Source organism: Tauraco erythrolophus, chromosome 8 (genome assembly GCF_009769465.1).
Source record: "Tauraco erythrolophus isolate bTauEry1 chromosome 8, bTauEry1.pri, whole genome shotgun sequence".
Lineage (NCBI taxonomy): Eukaryota > Metazoa > Chordata > Aves > Musophagiformes > Musophagidae > Tauraco > Tauraco erythrolophus.
The window spans coordinates 21,196,430-21,219,409 of record NC_141472.1 but is presented as its reverse complement, the minus strand read 5'-3'; the positions used below and the strand labels follow the sequence as shown (position 1 = coordinate 21,219,409).

Here is a 22,980-nt window from a genome sequence, read left to right as displayed (position 1 = left end):
CAGGAGTATGGACAGCTAGTACAGGAGGATTGCAGAACTCAGGTAATAGTCAAAATAACAGCATCTAATGAAATAGTTACATGAGGTTTTGAAAAACCTGTGTGGAAAGGGCACCTTGATGTCTAGGATTTCTACAATTGAAATGAATTATTTCGTGTTACTCTCAAGTTTGCAAATAATGCAGGCTCTGCCTTGTCATCTTCTTTGCTGCCAGGAGTAGGCAGAACAGGAGGCAGCAGTAGTGCATGTGGTCAAATGTGACACTGTGGGTTGAGATTGTGAGTGGGGAGAAAGAAAAAGATCATGTATTCAACCAAGCACTAGTTGTGGTCTACAAAACCTTCTCCAATGTTACAAGTCACTCACTTCCTAGTATATGGCCACATGTATGTTTACCTTGGAATGAGGAAGCATCAGAAGCCTGGCTTGACTCCCTAGTGCTACCAGCCATCACTACCTGGGTCCTCATTACACAGCCCATCAGATACTCTTTGCTGACCGGAGAACTGCTGCACTTGGGGAGTATCTGGTGTGGAACACCTTGTATATGCTAGAAAAATTTGTGCGGAATATAGAGATAGCTTGCATCAGAATTATAGTAGTTTCCTTTCTAAACATTAGCATATGAAAATATGCCAAATTATATTCATGGAGTAGAAGAAAATCTATTGTAGTCATGAAAGCTTCTAAGACTAACTGCAAATAAAGTCTAAATAAGAGCATGTGAAGGAACACACTGAAAAGCCTGACAAAGAATGGCCTCAAAAACCATTAGTATGAAAATTCACCCGTAGCACCTCCCCAGTGAGACAAGTGTGTGATTCTCTTTCCTCCTTTTCTCCTATCTCCAGCTGTTCCTTGTCAGCACTCTTCTGTGCTTTAGGCTGTAGCAGTGGCTGAAAAGGTCGTGTTAATTTTCACCACTGCGTGGATAAGAGGTGGTCAGTAACTGGAAGAAAAAAGACTGTCTTTATTACTTGTGCTGTCAGACTAGGTGCAGGAAGTGTCTGATCTTTAAGCTGTTGCATGATGGAGTTTATAAATTGGTAGGAATCTGGAGACAGAGTGAATAGGTCACTGAGTGTAGTTTTAAAACCTGCTGTCATGTTGGATTTACAGAACTTGAAGACTTCTGGTAATAAACAAGCTTATGATGATTTGATAGCTGTTGTTTTCTTTCATAAGGGAAGCCTTTCCAGAGTTCATACCACTGGTGGAATACATTTTCAAAAGCCTTTTGTAAATATTTGGTCTGTTAATCTTCAGGATGATTTTAAATGCCACCTACCAGTATAATTTAACTTCCTGCATTTTCTTTTCATTTACAGACATTACAGTAACAAGATAGGTCTCACAGTCAGTATTGTGTTTTCCTCATTATCTCTGCTTTGAGAGATCTCATGCCTGGAACTTCATTACCCCCTCTGATACTGTGAATCTTTATGCAGTTACTTACGTCTTTCTTTGCATACTTAGGTTTCCCAGCAAACAGTGTTTCCCTGACTTCTTGACAAAAAAGTGTCCCTTGACATTTAGCTTGGCTAATGAGGCGACACAATTTTAGGTGTAAATTATACTTCCTATGTCAGCCTGGACCCCACTGAGGTATCTTCACAGGAGATCATGTGTAGGCAGTCATACCAGCCTTCCCTCCAGATACCCAGATATAGAAGGTAGTTTCGTTTATGCAGAGATCCCCTGGCGGAGTCTGAACAGCTGAGCTTTCTGAGAGCATGTCATGAATCAGTGCCTCTTCTGGTAGTGCTGCCTGAACTCCTTCACAGGCAACACTGCTCACTAGGCTTGCTGTATCTGACTCATAATAGACTCATCCCGTGGCAGAGTGGGACCTTCACGTGGAAAATGCAGAGTTGAAGTCCTTGGCAGCCGGTGCTTTTGTTCCTGATGGGCTTTGGCATCCTGAGCATGAGGTGGGGCTGAATGGGATTAGATGCCTCCTTTAAAGTGTTACATGCAATTCTAGTGTATTCTACCTGAAGGTGTTTTTGTTAAGCTAGGCCCCCAAATCTTTTAGAAATTTTGTGGTGTGTTCTGTGTTTTGTTTCATGAGAAGAACAATCAGGAAAAATATTAGGGAGTTAATCAGAAGGGAAACTGTCATGCAGTGTATGATAACTGAGAACGTGGTCTAAGAAATAAAAGGGAAAGTGACTGTCTTCCTACAATTCAAGTTCCTTATCAAGGTGAATTAAATGTGGAGTAATAATGTGTTTCTGGGAAAATGCTATTTTGAGAAAAACAGAACAAAGAAATGAATACCATCCGAATGATGAGGAAGAACAAAAGAGAAAAACCTGTACAGTTTGATTTTATCATATCCCAAATTAAACATTTCAATTTTCCATTTCTAAATCACATTTCAGACTAAATTCAGTAGAAGGTAGAACAAATAGTTTGTTTGAATAAAATGTTATTTCAACCCCTTGTGACATGTTTTCCCTTTTTTCGTTTGGCCAACAAAAATGAGTTTTCCCCTTGTTTTAAGCGTGTTATTCACTGGTTGAACTGCGAAAATAATTATTTCTCACAGTCTTCCTCTCACTGACTTCCAGGCATAGGACTAGATAGACAGTATGGGAAAGTGAGTGGTTTGGGAAAGAAAATAGAAGAGTTTTATCCTCAAATGAAGTAGCATTTATTTTATGTGACTGACCAGGGATATAACATAGCTTTGCTCCTACAAGTTTTCAGCTGGATTATGGGTGAGATTTAAATAATATGTTACTAAGCTTTAGCATGTAATCGCTTGTCTAAAAATAGGATTGGATTATTAAGATTAATGTAATCTTTGTAGCTATTGTTATTATTTAGAATGCAAGACATTCAGTCTTTAGTGCTAGAATTGGTGATATTTTCATATCCATTTTGAAGAAAAAGAAACATTAAAAGGATAATTCAAGCATCTGTTAAAATCCAGCAGACAACATTCTAAGAGTGAATACATCCGAATGGCTCCATAGAGCAAAGGATAAAACTTTTAAATTAGAATTGTATTATGAAGGAAATTTTCTGTCTCAATTATTACGTGTGCTACGTGTGTAGGTTTCAACCTACATGGATTTCAGCTGGTTGGTTGTTCACGTTCAGCTCACTGTACACCCTAATGACTGCATGACACATTTTATTTGCACTGATCATCAGCATCCCTGTTGCACAGGCTTGTTTTCTGACAGTTCCAAAAGGGAATTATAATTGTTTACCCTTAAGCATGACAGTAATATAGTATAATTGAAAACAAAAATGTCTCACTTAATCAGTAAATGATTTTTATTTGATAAAAGGACATTTTTTTTTCCCCCCTGGTGTTATTTTTCAGTTTCTGTGAATTTCTTAAGCCCTGGACAGAGCTTTGAACCTTATTGATCACATCACCAGCATTCACTGAAGAAAAATACCAATTACTGGCATCAATTACAATTATGTAGTTTACAATGGTACAAGGGACATTACTTTTACAGTTAGAAAGTTTCATGTGATGATAAAGTTTTTGCATGTGTGTGTGTGTACATAACATGAGGTGCTAGGTTTGTGTGTTTCATAACTTGTAATTCTGAAAACCAAACTTAGTGTGTTGGAATTAAATGTTTAGAGTTTCTGCACTAAATCCTGTATATTTCAAATCTGACACCAACATTATAGTGGTACGTGATTCTCATTAATCTTTAGTTAACAGCCTTGTCTCCATCCCTACAATAAAGTAGCTTTCTACCTTGAGATCCGCTGAGTAGTGTAATTTCAAATGAGCTTTAAAACAGCCTTTATGGGAAATCACACAACTAAGTACAATATTGATTTATGAGAACCTTCAAAGTTATGCTTTGGGGAAGACGAAGGAGGGAACTGTTTTAGCACAACTTTTGATAAAGGCAGTGTGCTTCAGTCAAGAAAGCAGGTCTTGTATCATTAAGAGTAAAGAGATATCTGCCTCAGATTGCTTGTGTGAGTGTGAAGCACAAGGCGGCAGGCACACAAATGTAAATACCACATCACCCATTGAATGGCTTTATACATCTGTACCTGACTGAATGTGCCATCGCTGTCTTTCAGAAATATCGACAGTATATGTCTGGACTTCTCACTCCTCCTTATGGTGTTATGGAAACTGGCTCCAACAATGACAGTAAGTATGAGAAAATATACTTCATATGTTAGAAAAAAGAGGAAAGAGAAGAAAGGCCAAGATGAAAGTCCTCTAGTTTTTGGTGTTGGAATTTAAATGTTACATTCAATTCAGTATTATGACTGTATTAATACTGCACATAGTAGGAAATACTTTGGAACTTGCCGAACTGCATTCTCAGCTGTATAAAAGTGTTTGCAGACTGTACACAAATCTGCACTACGAGCCAGGCGTGTTGACTAAAGCATACTGTGTGATGTTACCTAACATTTAACTGGTTGTAGGTGTTACATGAATTCCATGGAACACAGCCATGAATCCTGTTAGTAAAATAAATATAACAAACTGGCTTGTTTTTTTTTAGTTAGGGTGGGCTACACAAATTGCTTGGGAACCTAAGTTAGTGCTTGGGCAGACAGCCTGCAGTAAACATACTGTTGCCTGACCTTAGTTACATAGCTAAATAAGTTTGAGTATGTCTGCCTCAAGAGAACCTGTCAAACTGTGGGACAGCGCTGTAGACATGAATCCAAGGGCAGCCTTTGGAACTCATCACTTCTGTAAATCCAAGTACTTTTATTTACTTGCCAGAGGATTATTTAGATGTCAGCCAGGACAATATCTGATGGCTAGCAATTGCATCTGCAAATTTGGTCCAGTATGTTATGTGCTTAATATGTTCTATTTCTGAAACAATAGCATAGCAATGCTAATTAGTGCAAATTCAATGTCACATTTGACTTCTAGGTACTAAAACATAGATAATGTTAAATGAAAAAATATCAATAATTCATGTATACATACTTCAAATATTAAGTTGTGAAAAAGTACTATGTTTAGCAAACTGTTTATAGTATTTATACAAGTTAGCTTTTTGTCTTTTTTGTCTTCACAAGAGAAGACTTTTGTCTGAATAAATCTGTTTCGCTTTTAAAAAATCATAGATTAATGTGTATACTGTTGAAGTATTGAACCCTCCAATTCCCTATTCTATTGATAAAAACCTCCACTGTTACTTAAAGAATGTACAGTATGTTTTTATTTTCTGTATTTTTTTTTTTAGGAATGCCAGATAAGGACAGTATGTCAAGCAGTGCTCTTTGCCAAATTTCTAAAAATTGTAATAAGGTAAATCACACCTAGTTTTGCCTTCATTTTTTGATCAGGATGGGGAATTTGGTAATGAAAAATAAAAAAGTATAGCATTAAATTGAAAAGAACCAGGTGCGAATGCAAAGCATGTGGTTGATGCATGTGAGTACAGTATATAAATCGTAAGGGTGCTTTAGACATTGTATCGTATAGCTGGAGAAAGCAACTGGTTCAGGATCCACACTATCGGAGGCTGTACTGCTGCTGAACTTTGTGTTACAATCTTTTTGTCCAGTCTTTGTCAGAAAGGTGCTGAGGGTAAGGAGAAAAAGCAGCATTGTGACAAGAGCAGTGCATAGCCAATGGATCCTAAAATTCATAATTAAATCCTGTTTTGAGGCTTATCTGAATCTTAATTGACACGTAGGCATTGTTCTGGACCTTTTTGCTCAGGGTGAGTTTTCTCCTGTGTTCAGAGAGCAGCTTTACGTCCCAGTTCCCCTTAGTAAAATAGTTCTGTGCCTTCAGTCTTACCAGTTGTGGACCCACATGAAAGAACTCATGAATATTTCTATGCTGGGTTTAAAGTAATTATAATAGTGGGAAGAAATAGTATCAGGTGTTGCTGTAAAGTTTAATAACATTTAGATTTTTTATGGCAGGAGTAGAAAAGTTACAGTAATAAACAGATGCTTGGATGCCTTCTTTCTGGACATAGGAGTGTAACTGTGTGATGTCTTTAAAAGGTTAAAGGTATTTTTGTTACACAAAAAACATCTCTTGACAGCAGATAAAGACAATGAATATTTTAGTGTGTTTCCTTAATGCGAAAATAACTACTTCCACCTCTCTCTGTCTGTCTGTCCTGCTTCCTCAAGGCTACTGACCTTTCTTAATTGTCATATTCAGCCTTTATTAAATGTATAAATGAAACAGTGTGCAGTTCCTTTTTCTAGAGTCTTATTCACTAATGCTATACTACTTCCTGACACAGTCTTATCCTGTATGAAAATAAACATTTTTCCATACCCTGAGTAATAATTCTTAGATACTTAGATAGCACCTTTCCTTCTGTAAGCATTTTACAAACAGTTACGAGTTAAGTCTCTGTGCTTCTCTAAGGTATTGGCATTTCAATGCTACACTTGGAGTTAAGCCAGATCAGGGATCTTGCTTGACCTCTTCATAAAATCATCACCTTCTAATCCAAACTAAAAGATGATGTTGTATTTTCTGAAACAGATAGAGGTAACAATGTAAAACATCCATCTTTCCTAGAAGGTGATATCCCTCCGGTAATGAGCAGTGATGCTCAGCTAAGGATGGTATACACTTTCAGGTACAAAGTATTTTAGAGACTGAGCCAAGTTTAGTGATTAATACTGCTGCCAGCAGCTGGGCTTTTCTAGCACAACAGAACTCTTCCTGCACAAAGCAATGTTCACCTGGATAGGAGACAAAACTTGGCTGGGGCAGGCTCAAACTGTTTAATGACTTTTACAGGTATGTCTTTTGCAAACTGTATTAACTTATTTTCCAAGACACTTACAAAGAACAGCCATCCTTCTCCTTCTCATACTGTACACATTTCTGTGGAGAGTAGATGAGAGAGTAAATATGTGGCTGCCCGTCTATTCTGCTCTCCAGAGACCCCACCTGGAATACTGTGTTCAGCTCTAGAGTCCCCAACACGAGAAGGACATGGAGCTACTGGAGCGGGTCTAGAGGAGGGCCATGAAGATGATCCAAGGGCTGGAGCACCTCTGCTATGACAGGCAGAGAGAGTTGGGGCTGTTCAGCCTGGAGAAGAGAAGGCTCCGGTCTTATAGCAGCCTTCCAGTACTTAAAGGGGGCCTACAAGAAAGCTGGAGAGGGACTTTTTACAAGGGAGTGTAGTGATAGGACAAGGGGCAATGGCTTTAAACTGAAAGAGGGCAGATTTAGATTAGATAAAAGGAAGAAATTTTTCACTCAGAAGGTGGTGAGGCACTGGAACAGGTTGCCCAGAGAAGTTGTAGATGCTCCATCCCTGGAAGTGTTCAAGGCCAGGTTGGATGAGGCTTTGGGCAATGTGGTGTAGTGGAGGGTTTCCCTGCCCATGGCAGGGGGGTTGGAACTAGATGATCTTTGAGGTCCCTTCCAACCCTAACCATTCTATGATTCTATGACAGATGCTTGTCACCTTCTTTCGTTCTGGAGGAGCTTAAAGGGTCCCATGAAAAATGTGACAGTAGAACCTAGACACTATAGAAATGGTTCATGCATCCTAGTTCCGTGTTTTTGCTATATGGCCACTGTTCTCTTCAATTATGTTAAGCAAAAGGTACATGCAGCAGAGATAAATACTCGAGTATTTTGTTTACTGCATACAAGCTTCATTCTTGCAATTTTGAACTGTACAACTGTTATGGTGCTTACATAACACACCGATCTTCATACCCTGCAGTCAGTTTTGAATGATGAGGGAGATACTGGGATTGCAGGGCCAAATTCCCAGAATTGTTGCCAGCTACTCAAAATATAAAATAACAGTGTACCAGAAAACAGCCCTGTGTTTGTAGTTTTTATATATTTTGCTCATTTTAGGGTGATATGTCACTGTTAAAGTGGCTACTGCATCAGAGAAGGACATTCATCCAGGAAGAGGCAAGTGTTTGCAGGACATCTTTAGACTTCTTTGTGTCTTTAGATTGCCAGAATGATGCCAGTGGGACTGGCCACAAATACAGCTCAGAGGGGCCTGCAGGCTACTCTGTAATGTCCAGAAAAAGACTGAGTGAGGAACTTTCTGAGAAAAATCTTTCGTAGGGTAAGAAAACATGGCACTCTTAGAAGGAGATAACATAACCTCTTCAGTAGTTCTGATCATAATGATGCAGTTCTTTTGGGGGGTGTGTGTGAGGTAATGTTGGTTTAATTTTCCAGGGAAGTTTATAATATAAATAATTTGCTTCAAATTAAATTTAATATATTCCACTTTTGAAATTTGAAATGCATGTTTTTCTCCTTTAGTCTGTGCTGAGTCTTTTACAAACACTGTAATAGATGATTTTCCACGTTAACTAATTATTTGAGTTTCATCTTCATAGCTTATTTTTTTTCTCCTGTCACATCTATTAGTTTCTGAGTAATATAAGATTTTTCTTTTAATACATGCCTTGAAATTTTCTCACCATATGGGGATGTTTAGTTTTCCTAGTTCATTAAAATCTATTAAAAAAATTCTATTTGGAGAAGGAAGCAAAGAGATTTTCTTTTACCAAACACAAATTCATTTGCATTTAGAGTTACATTATTGCACATCATTTAATGCAATATAGCAGTTAAATTGAGCATAAAATACTGAGACAGAGCATGCCACTGTCCTCAGTTATATTTTGGGGAATGGAAACGAAGTAATTTTAAAGCTGTGTTACATAAGGGAAAATAACACAGCTTCAGTCTTTTTAACTAGTCAGTCTTGTATCTGTGCACCGGTCTCTCTAGGTCTAGTTTTTGAAAATTCACGTGGGGTAGAGTTGGATATAGCTGGATCTGTGAGATGAATATAACTGTAAAGCTAGAATGACAAAATCAATAACAATTTCAAATACATTTTTGGAAAAGATACAGAAGAGTACTTAGAATGCAGGGGAGGTGGGGTTCCAGCATGCAGGCAGATTAGGCAGTGGTTCTGTTTCCATGTATTACCAGCAGAGCTGGCAGCAGGGTTGCATGGTGCTTCCCACTACAAGATTCTGTTCTTACAATTTGGCCATTTTTTCACTGTTTACACTGAATTTGCCATGCTGAGAGTATGCTTCTGGCTGATTTTTAAATTGAAATGGATCAAACCTCTCTGACATTGAGTTTGGGGGAAAATACGTAGCACATACTAAGTAGCTTTTCCCAGTGATACACTAGCAATCCTGTCCTTTGTACTAGGAGGTTGACGTTTGGGGCACTAAGGAGTGCCATTTTCCACCCTCCACAAAATGAATCGTGTTGTTAAGCCTTGAAAAATCTCAGTTGAAACTGGCTCGCCAGAGGCTCATTACAGTTTTACTGCAAGCTTGTGTACACAGTCTGTGTGCACTGCGAGTGCAGAATTCCCACACTGTTCATCTTTGGTCCTGGGCTGCTTGGACATGCCTGTGTTGATGCTTAACGGTATGGGTTTTCTCACAATCACTCATTCTAGTTGCTAGAGCACCGTTTTGATTATTATAAAGCCAGACACTAACTGAAAACTACAGTTGTCTCCCCTGTGCTTTTACACCCTCTGCCGGTGCCCAAGTAGGAAATGGGTAAAGAAACAGCCCATTCTTCTCTGGAGATGTGAGATATATGATAGTTTTAAACAAGTGGGCATTGCAGAAATGAATTGTAGAGACACAGGAATGAATGTGGGGAAGAGGACAGACGCATCGAGAACATGAATCTCCACTCTCCTATAGAGTGTAGTACTGACTGCTTTTTTCTGCTGTCAGTAACCGTCTTAAACTCCTTTGCAAACTGTGGGTGCTGTGCCTAAGAAAGCATAGGAACCATCCACAGAAAGAATAGAAGTCTGTGATTGATAACAATTATTCTATTTATTCAAGTAGGGGTAGTTAAAAAGTCCTAACCCTGCTAACGATCCAGGCTGAAGTTTTGTATTGTTTTCCGTAATGGAGTCTCCGTATTGCAGTTTGCTAAAAGAACCCCCACATCTGCAAGAAACTACACAAAAAAAAATCTGCTTGAAAGGAAGGATGAAATATTAAATGCTCAAAAGCAGAGAATATGAAGAATGGAGGCTGACTGAGCAGTGTTAATGAAGTCCTCTTATCTGTGCTTGTTATGGTACAAACTACAATTCTTTGTGTTTATTATGGTACAGACTTTGATTACCTGTTAACATATATTTTTCCTGTGAGACACTCAATTAAAACAACACCTCACCTCAAAAACCATGCTAGCTTTCTTTTTGTACAACTGAATCTCTATGACTGTTTAAAACCTACATAAATTTGTGGTGCCTTCATTGAAAGCGTACTTCCTGAAAGGGGAAAAGTGCTTCTTCGTCTCTTTTGTACTGAGGAAACCATACTGAACACAGAAGATGTAAGCAGATTAAGGTGTGCAAATTCATACAGTCATTCTTGCTATTGGGTAAAGAATGTGTCTTTTTTTCCAAAATATCTCGATGCTTTATTGCCATTATGTTCCCTATGTTGTCTTTAGGTTTCTATTGTGATAAAGAGTTGCAGGAGCTCCCCCTAGTGCATGAAGTAATAATCGAGAACCACATGGATCGAGCTTGTGAAGCTTACAGGCTGAAACGTCCCCTTTATGTTTTGCATGTAATGACTCCAAATTCTCTAGACTGGAAGCTTATTCGAAGTGATTTACTTGAAGGTATTTTGTATAGCAAAGCTCCTACAGGATGTGCTGAAATACTCCTGTGAAGGTCACCTTTTCATCCATCTTCTTCCCTGGTTAACTTGATGTCATAAAATGTAGTTTCTTTTTCTTTACTGAATTTTTGATAAGGTTTAGGTGCCGTACTGATTTTTATTCATCTAAATAATTGGAGAGATTGTGAAAACATGATTTGCTATTTTATCAACTTTAAATGCATTTAATAAAATTATATCAGAAAAATCTTTCAGTTGACAGAGAAGGACATAATCTAAGTGTTAATCCTCAAAATATTGCAATTTTCAACATGGCCAAGCAAATGAATATTCACTTATTTCCATTTTCAAGCACTTAAATATAGCTCTGGGCATTTGAAAGTACACTGTTTGTAAAGATGACATTACAATTCACTAGATGCAGCCTTGGAGAGCCCACACAAAACACCAGTAATAATCATGTTCATTCACCATATTAGCTACTCTAGCAATAAACACCATAATTTTACTTATAATTTCCCTATATTTCAATTTACTTTTCCTAGATGACCGAGAAGAAAGCTTATCTTTTAACATATTCAGTAGACTGTCAAACGTGGAATATGACAGAGCATTAGCAGAATGCTGAGGGAAATGTGTCCATGCTCATGAAATTGTGAGCCTACAAGAAAGAATAAAAAGAGAGAGAGAGAGCAGGAAAGCAGGCAGTGTTCTAGCAAGATTATAGATGCAACAACAAGGTGTTTGTTTGGGAGTGGTAACCTCTCCAGCATTCACATGAAAACTGTGTTATAACAGAACTGAATTTCTGTGTGGATGGTTTATATAACTGCCCAGTGATACGTGTGCATTAATTCTTATCCTCGCTTGGGCTCTGTGCCAGAGTCAGTTCTCTTATACAGTGTTAGCATAGGGTTAAAAAATAATTCCCTTTTTTTTCCCTATTTTTAAAGTGGTTGAAAACAAGCACTCTGTGCAACTGTTTCTAAATAATGTCTTCATGCAGTCCTAACTGTACCAATTACTTTTAGGGGCTGCTCCGATACTTTGGCACCAATTTCACATATATGAAAGTAATTTACTTAGAGGTCTGTTCAAGTTCTTAATTGCTCTAAGTGGAAGTGCTCAGAGTTCAATCATTATCACAGGCTGTAACAATTCGGCTAGTGCAGAGGCTGTGCCTATAGTCCCTGGCAATGAGTCACATGGTGACAGCATATGGCAGGAGAGATAACAAAGACAGGAGTGTGAGATGAGTAGGAGTCTGTGAAAAATACATTTTTCATATGTTAGTAGTGGACTTCATCATGAAAAATGTGAAGATCTTTTTATGTCATCAGAGCTGTTTAATGTAAACAAAATTGTTAGTAGGTCTACTGGCTTATATAAGTAGGCTTTGCATAAACTAAATTGTTGCAGAACCACCAGAGAAGGTCTTGGTACATTACATTAACAGCCTTCCAGTACTTAAAGTGGGCCTACAGGAAAGCTGGAGAGGGACTTTTTACAAGGGCAGGTAGTGATAGGACAAGGGGCAATGGATTTAAACTGAAAGAGGGCAGATTTAAGAATAGGAAGAAATTTTTCACTTAGAGGGTGGTGAGGCACTGGAACGGGTTGCCCAGAGAAGTTGTAGATGCCCCATCCCTGGAAGTGTTCAAGGCCAGGTTGGATGAGTCTTTGGGCAATCTAGTGTAGTGGAGGGTTTCCCTGCCCATGGCAGGGGGGTTGGAACTAGATGATCTTTGAGGTCCCTTCCAACCATAACCATTCCATGATTCTATGATTCTATGATTACTGTCTCCAGTTCTAGCCATATGGAGATGATACACAGCTGTAGGCTTCCCTTCCAAATGCCAGTGTGAATAGTGATGCCTCAAAGAAAAGCTGGCACCACCCTATCTTCTTTTATCCAGTTCAGCTACCTGATAACCTATGAAATATCTATGACCCATGATTTCATTTTGTACCCTGAATTCTGGAGACCTTAATGGCTGTTTCTTTTGAAAGCAGTTTCTTCTGCTATATCTAATTATACAATTGAGCTCCAATCTGACCAATACAGAACTAGCCAGAGTAGTCCCAATATAAAACCTGCAGATAAAATTTGGTCTGTTACTATACAGGAATGAGTAGCAGCATTGTGGAGAAAAAGAACAGAGTCCTTGGTCCGGGTTGCTGTGTATTTACCAGTGTACATGTCAAAAGAACAATTTCTCTTCAATACGTACTTGATCCAATTCTAGGATCCCTGGTCCTTCAAGCCCTTCAATGAATTTGGAAATAAATATATGATCCCTTCTTTCTACAATGAGGAGTTTTCATTGTGGTGCTTCTAAGGACATCTCTAAGGATAAATAGAGCTGTCTACAATAATAGTGAGATTGGTAAGAGATGGAGGCAAGACTTCTCTTGGTAAATTACTTAAACTTTTTGCAGAAAAGGGCAGAATTTTGCAACCTACAGATAATAAGGGAATATTCTTATTTTACGATTTATCCTCATTTTCTAAGAGCAGTATAAACGGAGGATTGAATATATGTAGGTGTATTTCAGTTTTAAAATACAAGCAAATTGCCATGTTTATCTTTGGAGAAGATGAATAATGGGAAAAATAGTGAACAGCATCCAGTAGCACAGCACAGTTGGATTGTCAGCACCTGAAGACAAAGCCTCCCTTTCCTGTCACAGCAAAGCATTCCAGAAGCAACCACCGCCCTTTGCCCAGGAATGCAAAACTGAGCTCGGAAAAGTGTGTCTGTATCTGTATCCTTCTTTAAGCGCTGCAATGACTTTCTGAGTCACTGTGAAACTACCTGCGAGGTCTAAATCCAGGTAGTGTGAGTTTTATCATGAGGAAGGAGTGAAAAGATGAAGAATGAGAAGTATAGGAGAGAGAGACACCTCCTCTCTTATACCAGCAGAACAATCCATATACTCGAGTTAATGTTAAGGCTGAACTATATGAGTTTTTAGTTCCATGACTTTTACGTCTGAGTATTAGTATGTATGATCTCCACCGTATTTGTCTGAATGAAGAGTCCCCTCAAGCGGTTACCATTGTTATTTTGGTGCTTCTCTTGCTTTTTTTTTTTATTATTATGTCAGCCTTTTTTGCAATTAATGTGTATCCTAAAGCCTTGCAATTCTTGTTTGTGCAGAGTGCTGTGATGGAAAGGAGGGATGGAGGCCTCTGCTACAAAGAGCTCGCAGTCACAGAAAAGATGGAGTGACTGTCAGACAGAAAGATGCTGGTTTACTCAGAATGTTGTAAGGCATGGGATTCACCTGTGCTCATACATTTCAAATGAGTTTTCTTACAGGAGCTTATAGTGATCAATCCTTGGTGTTATAATCCGAAGAGACACTGGGAGTGGAAGGAAGAAGGTCAGAAATCAATAGACAAACAAAAACCTAAGTGATACATATTTGTTTGTTAATCTCATATGGAGGAGATCTGACTCACACTGTTGGCCTTCTTCAGAGTAGCAGAGTAAGCAAGTACCCACCTCCTCCCTGAGTAACCTCCCCACAAAAGGGTTACAGAGGAGGTGCTTAGGGTAGCATGGGAAAGGCAATTTGGTTGAAGAGACGTTTTCCCTTTCTGACTCTTCTTGCCCAGCTGAATGAGTGTTGCTACCACAGTTTAGATAAATAAAAGAAATAATGGAAAAATAACAGAAATTCCTAGAAAATGCTAGAATTTGTGATATGCTCAATATTGTGAAGTAGGTATAGGACCTTCTTTCAATTGGAACATCACTCTCAGTTCTAGTTGAGTGGGGAAACAGCATATTGCCTTACCTGCCGCTGCTGGCAAGGGCAGTCTGATAACATATACTGTAGAGTCACATTTGATGACTTGCTCCTTGGCTGTGTCTTCTGTGTGATTCTGTCTCAGCCCATAAAAAACATGCACATATGCTCCATTTATCTCTTGCAGTTGAAAGGCAGAAAGAGTGGGTAATTATACTGAGGAAAAAAGATAGTCCTTTTCAAGGTTCATGTCTTCAGGCAAGTCAAGCGTACACAAGTAACACATTTGGCACTTATATTTGAAACAGCAAAATGAATTTTTTTGAATCTTGTAATTATTTTCTCAAGTTTGGCAGAAAAATTGGATCAAGGATCTTAAAATCAGATTCCTTCTAGTCACTCATATCATCTCTTGCAGAGCATTTTGACTGTCTGTCCTATGATGCATGCTGGAAATTGGTATTCCAGAAAGTCAATTATAGTTCTGAGTCAGTAAGAAGTAATCAATGTGCCTGATCTGATCATTTAGCAGCATCTTTTTTGGTCTGTGTACAGATGACAAAAATTTGAGAGGTTAATAAATAGTGGGGAAAAGTTGTCCAGTTTTTTTTTGCATTTTGTTCCTTTTGTGTTACCTAGTCAAGAACCAGGAGCCCATTGTGCTGGCTCCATACAAAGAGCATCACCACCAAAATGCACGTTCAGTTTGTGGTGCTCATTTAGAGTCATTCCAAGTTAAAATTGCTGGGGCAAAAATGTCAGATATCTACAACAGTGCCAAAAATGTAATTGGACTGTTATCTCCAGTGATGATTAAGGAGCAAGTGCTGTTCAGATATTTAAAGATTTATGATTTATGACTTTTCATTATTTATTCTTTTTGTAAATTTTATTTTGGAAGAAAGCCTGGCACAAGATTGTGAACATGTTTGATCTTTGTGTGCTTTATCATCAATGATGCAGCTGTCTTAAAATTAAAGATAGCAGTTAGTGAGGAAATACAAGTGCACATAGCTGAGATGACTGGTAGTGAAATGAAAATAATACATAATTTATGTTCCAAAATAAAAATAATAATTAAAAAAAATCTTATTTCCAGTACTAGTTATTACACTGCTTCTAATTAGGTTTACTCAGTACACTTGTTTTCATCTCAGGAAATGAAATTATATAAACAATTTGTATAATAATCATAAATATGAACTGGATGGAGAAAGAGCCAGTAGCTTAACAGGGGAAAATTATGAATAAGTCTTTGTAAACCTCCCAGTACTGCTTCGTCCATCCTTACTCTTTAGCGTGGCTGACTTCAAATGCATTCATCTGAGGGGGCTAAAGAAACATCTTCTCTCATGCCACTCTTTCCTTGTAGCCTTTTGCACAATGGCTCAGATGGTTATTTTCCACCCAAACCCGTTTTCTGACCCAGCCCACCTTAAACCACATGAGGGCCAGCAGCGACACCAGGAACAGAGGTAGAGGAGGGTGGCTGTACAATAGGAAGATGGCAGGAGCATCGTCTTCCAGAGCAGAGCACATTTGGGCCCAGGGAGAACCATGGGGCTTTGTCGACCTGTCCACAGCAGCTTCTAGTGACCTGCACCAGGACTGTGAGGCACCTGTCCTCCCCCATGTGTCCTCCCTCATGTCCCTTCTCTCTACATACAGCTAGCTACACATGCCCTCTCCTCCATCACACTGACACTCCTGCTTGCCTGGTGGTAAGGAGCAGAACTGTCAGAAACACATAAAGCTTTTTTCTGAGCTTAATTTTCTGCTGTTTTGGATGAAAATCAGCTTCCTGGCCAGGGCCAGCACAAGCAACAAGGCAGAGCCTGGGTATGGGTTTCAAGGAGGGAATGGACCACAGCGGTCCCATTTGAGGTTGCTGTGAACTGTCTGCAGCCTTAAATGTCTAACCTCCACACAAAACCACTGCCAGGTCTGTCAGCTACAGACTGAGACTCTCTCCTGCCCCAAACTTGGCGTTTCTGCCAGACCACGTCAGCTGCAGGGGAAGCAGAGAGTGGGACAACTGGCAAGGGATCGTTTTGCTAGGCCAGCTTGCAGCTCCATTGCAATTCACAGCTAAGTCACAAATGAATCTGTGTGATTTCAGTCTCCTGTGTTTAAATACAGATTTCTAGATGTATTCCTGTTATTGCTGTAATACACACACAGATCCAGGCAAATATTTGTTCCCTTCCCCCTCCCTCCTCTTGAGTTGTCTTAATTGTGTGCAGAGCCAGTCTAGATTAAGGATTTTCAGCTTGTGGTCCGCAGGCTGCTGGGTTCTGGCAGCTATCACAAATGAGTCTGGGAGATAAACCTGAGAAAAGCCTATTGTCACTGGCTGCGGAAGGGACCTCATGTTGACTGACAAAACTGTAGGGGTCCAGAAGATAAAGGAGCCTAACATCCTCCCTTTTGTTTCCCCTGATTCAGTTCACACTCAGCTGAGCATCGGTGTGAGCTGCTGCAGATTCCAGGGCAATGTTGGAAATACCCTTGCCGACAAAACTGTAACAGTAAGGTTTCTGTCATTCCTTATACTGTAGACATATAGCCATGGCTCCACAGCAGTCCTGGGCTTGTGTAATAGAATGGCTGTCTTGTCTTCCTGGTATACTGGTCCAAACTGGGGGAAGGAGTAGGGAGAAGAAAACCAGGAGATTGCCTTGCTAAAACTCCTCAATGCTACTTAGTCTGTTTGGTTTCTTCAGTGTTACAGTCAATGTTCTTGCAATGCTGTCTTTGATGTTTTGTCTGGCTTTTCTTCTGTGAGGTTTAGGGTAGAGAACCTGGATTGCTGCCTGGAAAGTGCTGTGTGAGCTTGTGGCAGTACAGGCACAGGGCAATCTGCAATAATATTGGACTTCACTGGACCAGAAATTCCTCTGGGGAGGATGCATCTTCCTTTCCCCAAGAAAGTCTCCTAGGCCAACTGTCATGGAGAAGCTGAAGATTCCTACATTATTGCAGAAATTATGGGTTTTTTGAACACATGTTATCTGGGAATACTCTATGTACATTCAGTATTTCCAGGCAAGCCAGTTTAGATTACAGTAGTTAAACTTCTTTGGAACAGCAAACATTTTCACACTGTGATTTCCTTAACGTAGTACAACAGTCCTTATCCTTTATACAGCCCACAAAGAGACACTAAAGAGTCAATTAAGCCAAAGAAGATGTTGAGATTATGTTTAAAAAGGTGAGTAGTTGAGAGATGGCAGCGACAGAATTTCAGCTGGACAAAGCAATATTTTTAGCAATGATGTGAAAATTAATGCCAACATTAAAGAGAAATAGGAGAAAGGGGATAAATTACAGAATACATAGAATAGATCCCTTTCCATTTCACAAGGACCAGACTGGTTCTGTGATATCCCTAAAAGCCAGACATCACAGAATTTACATAGCTTGGACTACATACTGAGAGAGGTAAAAAGAGGTCATCTCCTTCAGAAACATAACTATGGTGAATTGGGATATAAAGAGATGTGGTTTTCTAGGGATAATGTCAGGTAATTTCATCTCGCCATCTCAGTCTTGGGTTAATTATTGCAGTGTTCTGTGAGCATTTGTGGAGCCAATTTTTTTTCGTGTTGCAAAAACATTCATTTAGGAACAGACGCAGCTCAGAGTATGTTTAGAAATGTCTGTCCCTCACTAGCTATTGGGGAAGATGAGCTGAAATTCAAAACAATAAGAACAAATATGAACAGGCCTGGTTTAGATGGTATCAAGTCAGGCAGCTGCAAGCTCTATAGGAAGTTAGGAGGAGCGAAGAAGCAAATTTACAAGTATGAAATATCTACTGTTTTCTAATGCTAATTATATTTTGTTCAGATTATCAGGAATTAATACCATTTTTTTACTATTATCTAGGAGAATACCTACTGTTCACACAAATGTGCATTGACTCAATGTTTGTATTTCATTTACTGATTATTCCCATTGCATTGTGGAATTACTGTGAAAATTGAGACATATTAATCCATGTTATTCAGATTTAATAATTTGATTCCAAATGCCTTTGTATGTTTTTAATCAATACAATTACTGCCAGTAAAGTATCTGAAGAACACTGAATTAACTGAATAACTAATACAGCAGTTATGAGTTTCATTTCATGCTAGTTAAATGTGTGAGACCATAATTGGGTTTTACTGTAAAAGAAAAAGAAAAGCCCTTACCCTTCATAGCCAGTATTTCCCCCCTGAATTTATGCTGTTGGATTTTTCATTACTGAATCAGATGATGATATGCCCTCATAGCAGGAGAAGGTAATGATGTTGAAGGATTGTCCTCAGAAGATGCATGTTGTCCCTCGACCAGGTCCCTCCTGTTTTCATAGAATTATAGAATATCTCAAGTTGGAAAGGACCCATAAGGATCATCGAGTCCAACTGCCTGCTCCTCGCAGGACTACCTAAAACTAGACCGTGTGACTAAGAACGTCGTACAGATGCTCCTTGAACTCTGACAGGCTTGGTGCTATGACCACTTCCCTGCAGAGCCTGTTCCAGTGACTGTGCTCTCAGTGAAGAACCTTTTCTTAATGTCCAGTGTGAACTTCCACTGGCACGACTTCATCCCATTTCCTTGTGTCCTATCACTGGTCACCAGAGAGAAGGGATCAGCACCTTCCCCTCCACTGCAGTCCTTGAGGAAGTTGTAGACTGTGATGAGGTCACCCTGTGTTTTGGTTTAGATCTGTTTGATCATGAAGGCTCATTGTGGTTAGCAGAGCTGTGGCAGTGCTAATGCATCCCAGTCAGGGACAGGAGATGTCTCTTGCATCAGAAGCACTAGGAAGAAGGGTGCTACCCTAATGAGAGTACGATCCAATATTGAAACAAAACCACCCAATAGATAAAATGCACAGTCTTTTACTTGGATGAGACAGGATAGGTAGCAGGTTCAGCACATCAGCACCCTCCACGTTGACAAGCTTTTTGTAGACATCATGGTAAATATAAGTTTTAAGGAAGATAAGGTTGTTTTGTAGATATTTGCCAAGAGCAGAATGCTTGTCTTTTCCACTGATGCACGAATATGTAAATTAAACAGAAGTGCTTGAATGGTTTTTATGTTTATGACAGAAGACTTAAAGCTATTGAAGTAAAGAAATACTTGGATGAAAGAAGAATGTTTGTGCTTTTTTAAAAATATGTTCTGGTGTAGCCATCAGTGTGGGATTTCATTCCTCTGTTTACTTTCATATACTAGAGAAACAATCATTTACCTTTCTTAGGAATATATTCTATGTAGGTGGAAAACATCTATGTAGATCATTAAAAATCTTCTGTGAAGTAGGATAACAGGAGATATTGCACTGGATATTGTTAAATTATTCCTTCTCAGTTTCATTTTTAGCAAAAATTTCTTTCTGTTAAGGATGACAGGAAGAAGAATGAGGATTAGATAGGGCAGCTGGAATCTGAGGCTAATGTGCTGCACTCCTTCAATGTTTTTCCATTTCATGTACATTCACACAATGCAGTGTCCTGAACTTGGAGAAGAAGAAACCTGGAATCACTAGAAGAGACACAAAATGGGTTTAAATTAACTTCTCTTCCCTGCTTGCCGGAGGCTTTACCTTGTTGCTGGCCTCTCCAGGGAATTCAGGAGGTAACCTTCAATGCCCTCTAGCCCTGTCTCACTTTGATGACTTCTCCTTTCTGTGTTAAAAGTTGTTATAAAATGCTCAGGATGAGTTTGTAGACACTAGACTTCGAGGATTTCAGTTGCAGCATTCAGCAGTGTTTTCAGTTGCTCATTCTCGTCACTCGTCAGAGATGTGAGTAGATATTGTCATCACCATTTTACAGATGGAGAAGTTGAAACACTCAGAGGTGCAATGACTTGCTGGGGTCACACAATACATAAACCACTGTCACCCAGGAGATAGTGGTGCTCTTGCCTCACTTGGGTGGCATTTTGACTACACTGAAGTCAAGAGTTTTACCATTGATTTTAATAGGCTTACAATTTCACACTCCATCCAGTTTGTGGAACCCTATCTTTGCCATGAAACCACTTTATCTAAAATTTCACCTAGTCTGCAGAGGGCAGTTCTGGCGTCTGGGTGTGATCAAAGCATAGGAGAGCCCATCCACGCCTGTTGGTCTAGAGGCATGCCTCCTGGGAGACTTGGAGGTGGGAGATGTGTGCAGAAGTTATAAAGGTGTCTGGAAACAAGTGAAATAAATCCTCCAGAAGCTCCTTAACTTCCTTTGGTGAGCGGCAGGTCTTAGAAACCAGTAACCTTGCTGCCTAATATTTATCCTACTTATTCATCATTATAGTTTGCTTCTCAAGAAGTAAATAATTTTAGATAAACATACTATTAAAGCTGTGGATACTAAGAAACAGGTAATTCTAATGAGAGGCAATGAAGAAAATGCTTTACTCTTTTGTAGGTTAAAAGAATGCAGCAGCAGAGAAACCCATGACAACACTGGCTTGAGATTCCTTATGACAACTGTAGTCACACCTCTAACAGAGTTATCAGGAATGCTCACAGCAGAGTTAGCATTTTCTGACATTTTGTTCAATGCATGCAGTGTAGTTATAGCAGCTGTTTCATTGTAGCAGGGAAGTAGAAAAATGACAGGAAAATAAGACATCATTAGCCAGGTTCTGGGTTTTTTTGTGCACTGGTCATAGTCTGTTTCAATATTCTTTTTCCCTTTGATGTTCACGGTGAAGTATCATTTTTGGAAATGGCTGAATAATTTTGTGTTAAAAGGATGGACATTTGCAGTTTGTCAAAGAAACATTGTAGAACTGTTAATAATGCGATTTCAATTTAACTTGATTGTGTTTGAGAATTTAAAGGGACATATTTTCCTGTTTATGCTATTAATACATGTAGATTACTAAAGAAAAGCAATTTTACAATGTATTTTAAAATACAGCTTAGTCTTCACATTGTATTACATTCAAAGAATATACATTTTAAAACAGTGATCATTACTCTGAATATTTTGATAGTAGCCCATTTGCTGAGAGTATTCAAAGCATTTTACAAAGGTAGAAATTATTAGTATTCCTCTCTCCAAAAAGGGGAAAATGAAACACTGTGATTATGTGATTTGTGCAAGGTCACGCAGTCAGAAAACAAGAGTAAAACTGAGCTGTCTTAGCCACTGGTCCTGACAATTTCTACTTGTCTATTTTGCTTGGTTTAGTTAGTTTGTATTTAGTTAAATATATTAGTATTTAGATTACAGGTGCTGTGGTTTTATGAAACTCAGGAGATTTTAAAAATGTGTTTAATTCCTGTTTCTGTGATAGTTCCCTAATTTTGCAGACATCCTTGTGATTGTGTGTTCCTCTGTCTGTACCTTGCCCTGCTTCCCCCTTTTGCTGTTTACAGATGTTTCTTAAGAAACCATGTAGTTGTCTTTTGTGAGGATGGGTGGTTTGAAGATGCTTTGGTAATAGAATTTTAGACGGTCTAGACTGGCTACAGGCCCTTTTAATACTTGCATTGTTTGGTAAACATAGATGAAGAGCAGAAAGAAGTGCTCTTTCTGGGTAATTTGTCCTTTGTTAATTGCAAAGTGTTGCTAAGTCACCTATAGACCTGGCATGAGATCAGTCGTTGTCGATTTTGGACTTTTCCAGTTAGGAGATGTGGTGAGCAGGCACTTTGCTCTTCGGCTTCCAGTACTGTCTTGTGGAGAGTGCTAGGGAGCACAGTTTGGTTCTCTCAGCTGCTACGTATGTTTGTGGGGAGACAGAGAAGAGATGACTGAAATGTTTCCAGCATGGTAGTGATTGTTGTATTCCTATTTCCACTTTTCTTGTCTTCTGGAGGAGCGTGGTGAGACGTCTCTGCAGCTATGGCTGTGGTCTGGGCTGGGCAGAGCTCAGGCCTGGTAACGTGTCCCAACCATCAGAAGTCACTGTGACAAGGATCATGTGCCAAGATTTCTTACAGACTGTGCACCCTGGGGGGCTGGCTAGAGGTCATGACATAGGTTGTTTTCTGATGACAAGCGTTGGTCAATGTATCAGCATGTTCCACATAAGGCTACTCCAGAGAACCAGTATAGGCTAACAGAGCACAGAAATTCTTATAATATTGGTTACATTTTCCTTCAAATTTGACAAAAATGCTTTTCAAAGAACCATTTTATGACAGGATCTTTGGCCAGCTGCTTCTCTGATGTTTTTCAGCAGGCTGCATTCACTAAGTGTATTTTTTTACCTGCAGCATCCTAGCAGAGGCTAGTGCAGTTTGGATAGACACGCTCTTTCTCTGCAGATGGAAATAGGACCAATGGAGTTGGCCTTAGGATACTCTATCCAAGACTGCTTTCTGCTTGGAAATGCACTCCCACAGCTATGATATGTATGCTCAGTGTTATCCCTGCTATATGGTTATTCTGTGGCACTAGAAATACAGGTTTGTATTGGGAAAAGAGTCATCTCTACAAAGGCTCCTCATCTTTGGATTTCTTATCTATGCTTTTGGTCTGAAGCAGATCAGATAGATGACGTTACCAAAAAAGGCAACTTTCTGGAAATAGATCTATGGATTTAAGAAAGAATGATAAGAATAGAAGGAGGAGGTGCCGTGTGGGAGGGCTGTGGGAACTT

The 22,980-nt window shown here is 39.2% G+C and overlaps 1 protein-coding gene across 2 annotated transcripts in view; it reads left to right on the top strand.

Moving 5' to 3' along the window:
• Positions 1-22,980, top strand: part of RAPGEF4 (Rap guanine nucleotide exchange factor 4) — a 157,223-nt gene that overhangs the window by 70,354 nt on the left and 63,889 nt on the right. For both annotated transcript variants that reach the window (XM_086616120.1, XM_086616119.1), the window contains exons 5-6: positions 4,069-4,141; positions 5,205-5,269. In XM_086616120.1, the coding sequence (XP_086472246.1) occupies positions 4,069-4,141; positions 5,205-5,269 (138 nt within the window). The remainder of the gene's footprint in view (positions 1-4,068; positions 4,142-5,204; positions 5,270-22,980) is intronic.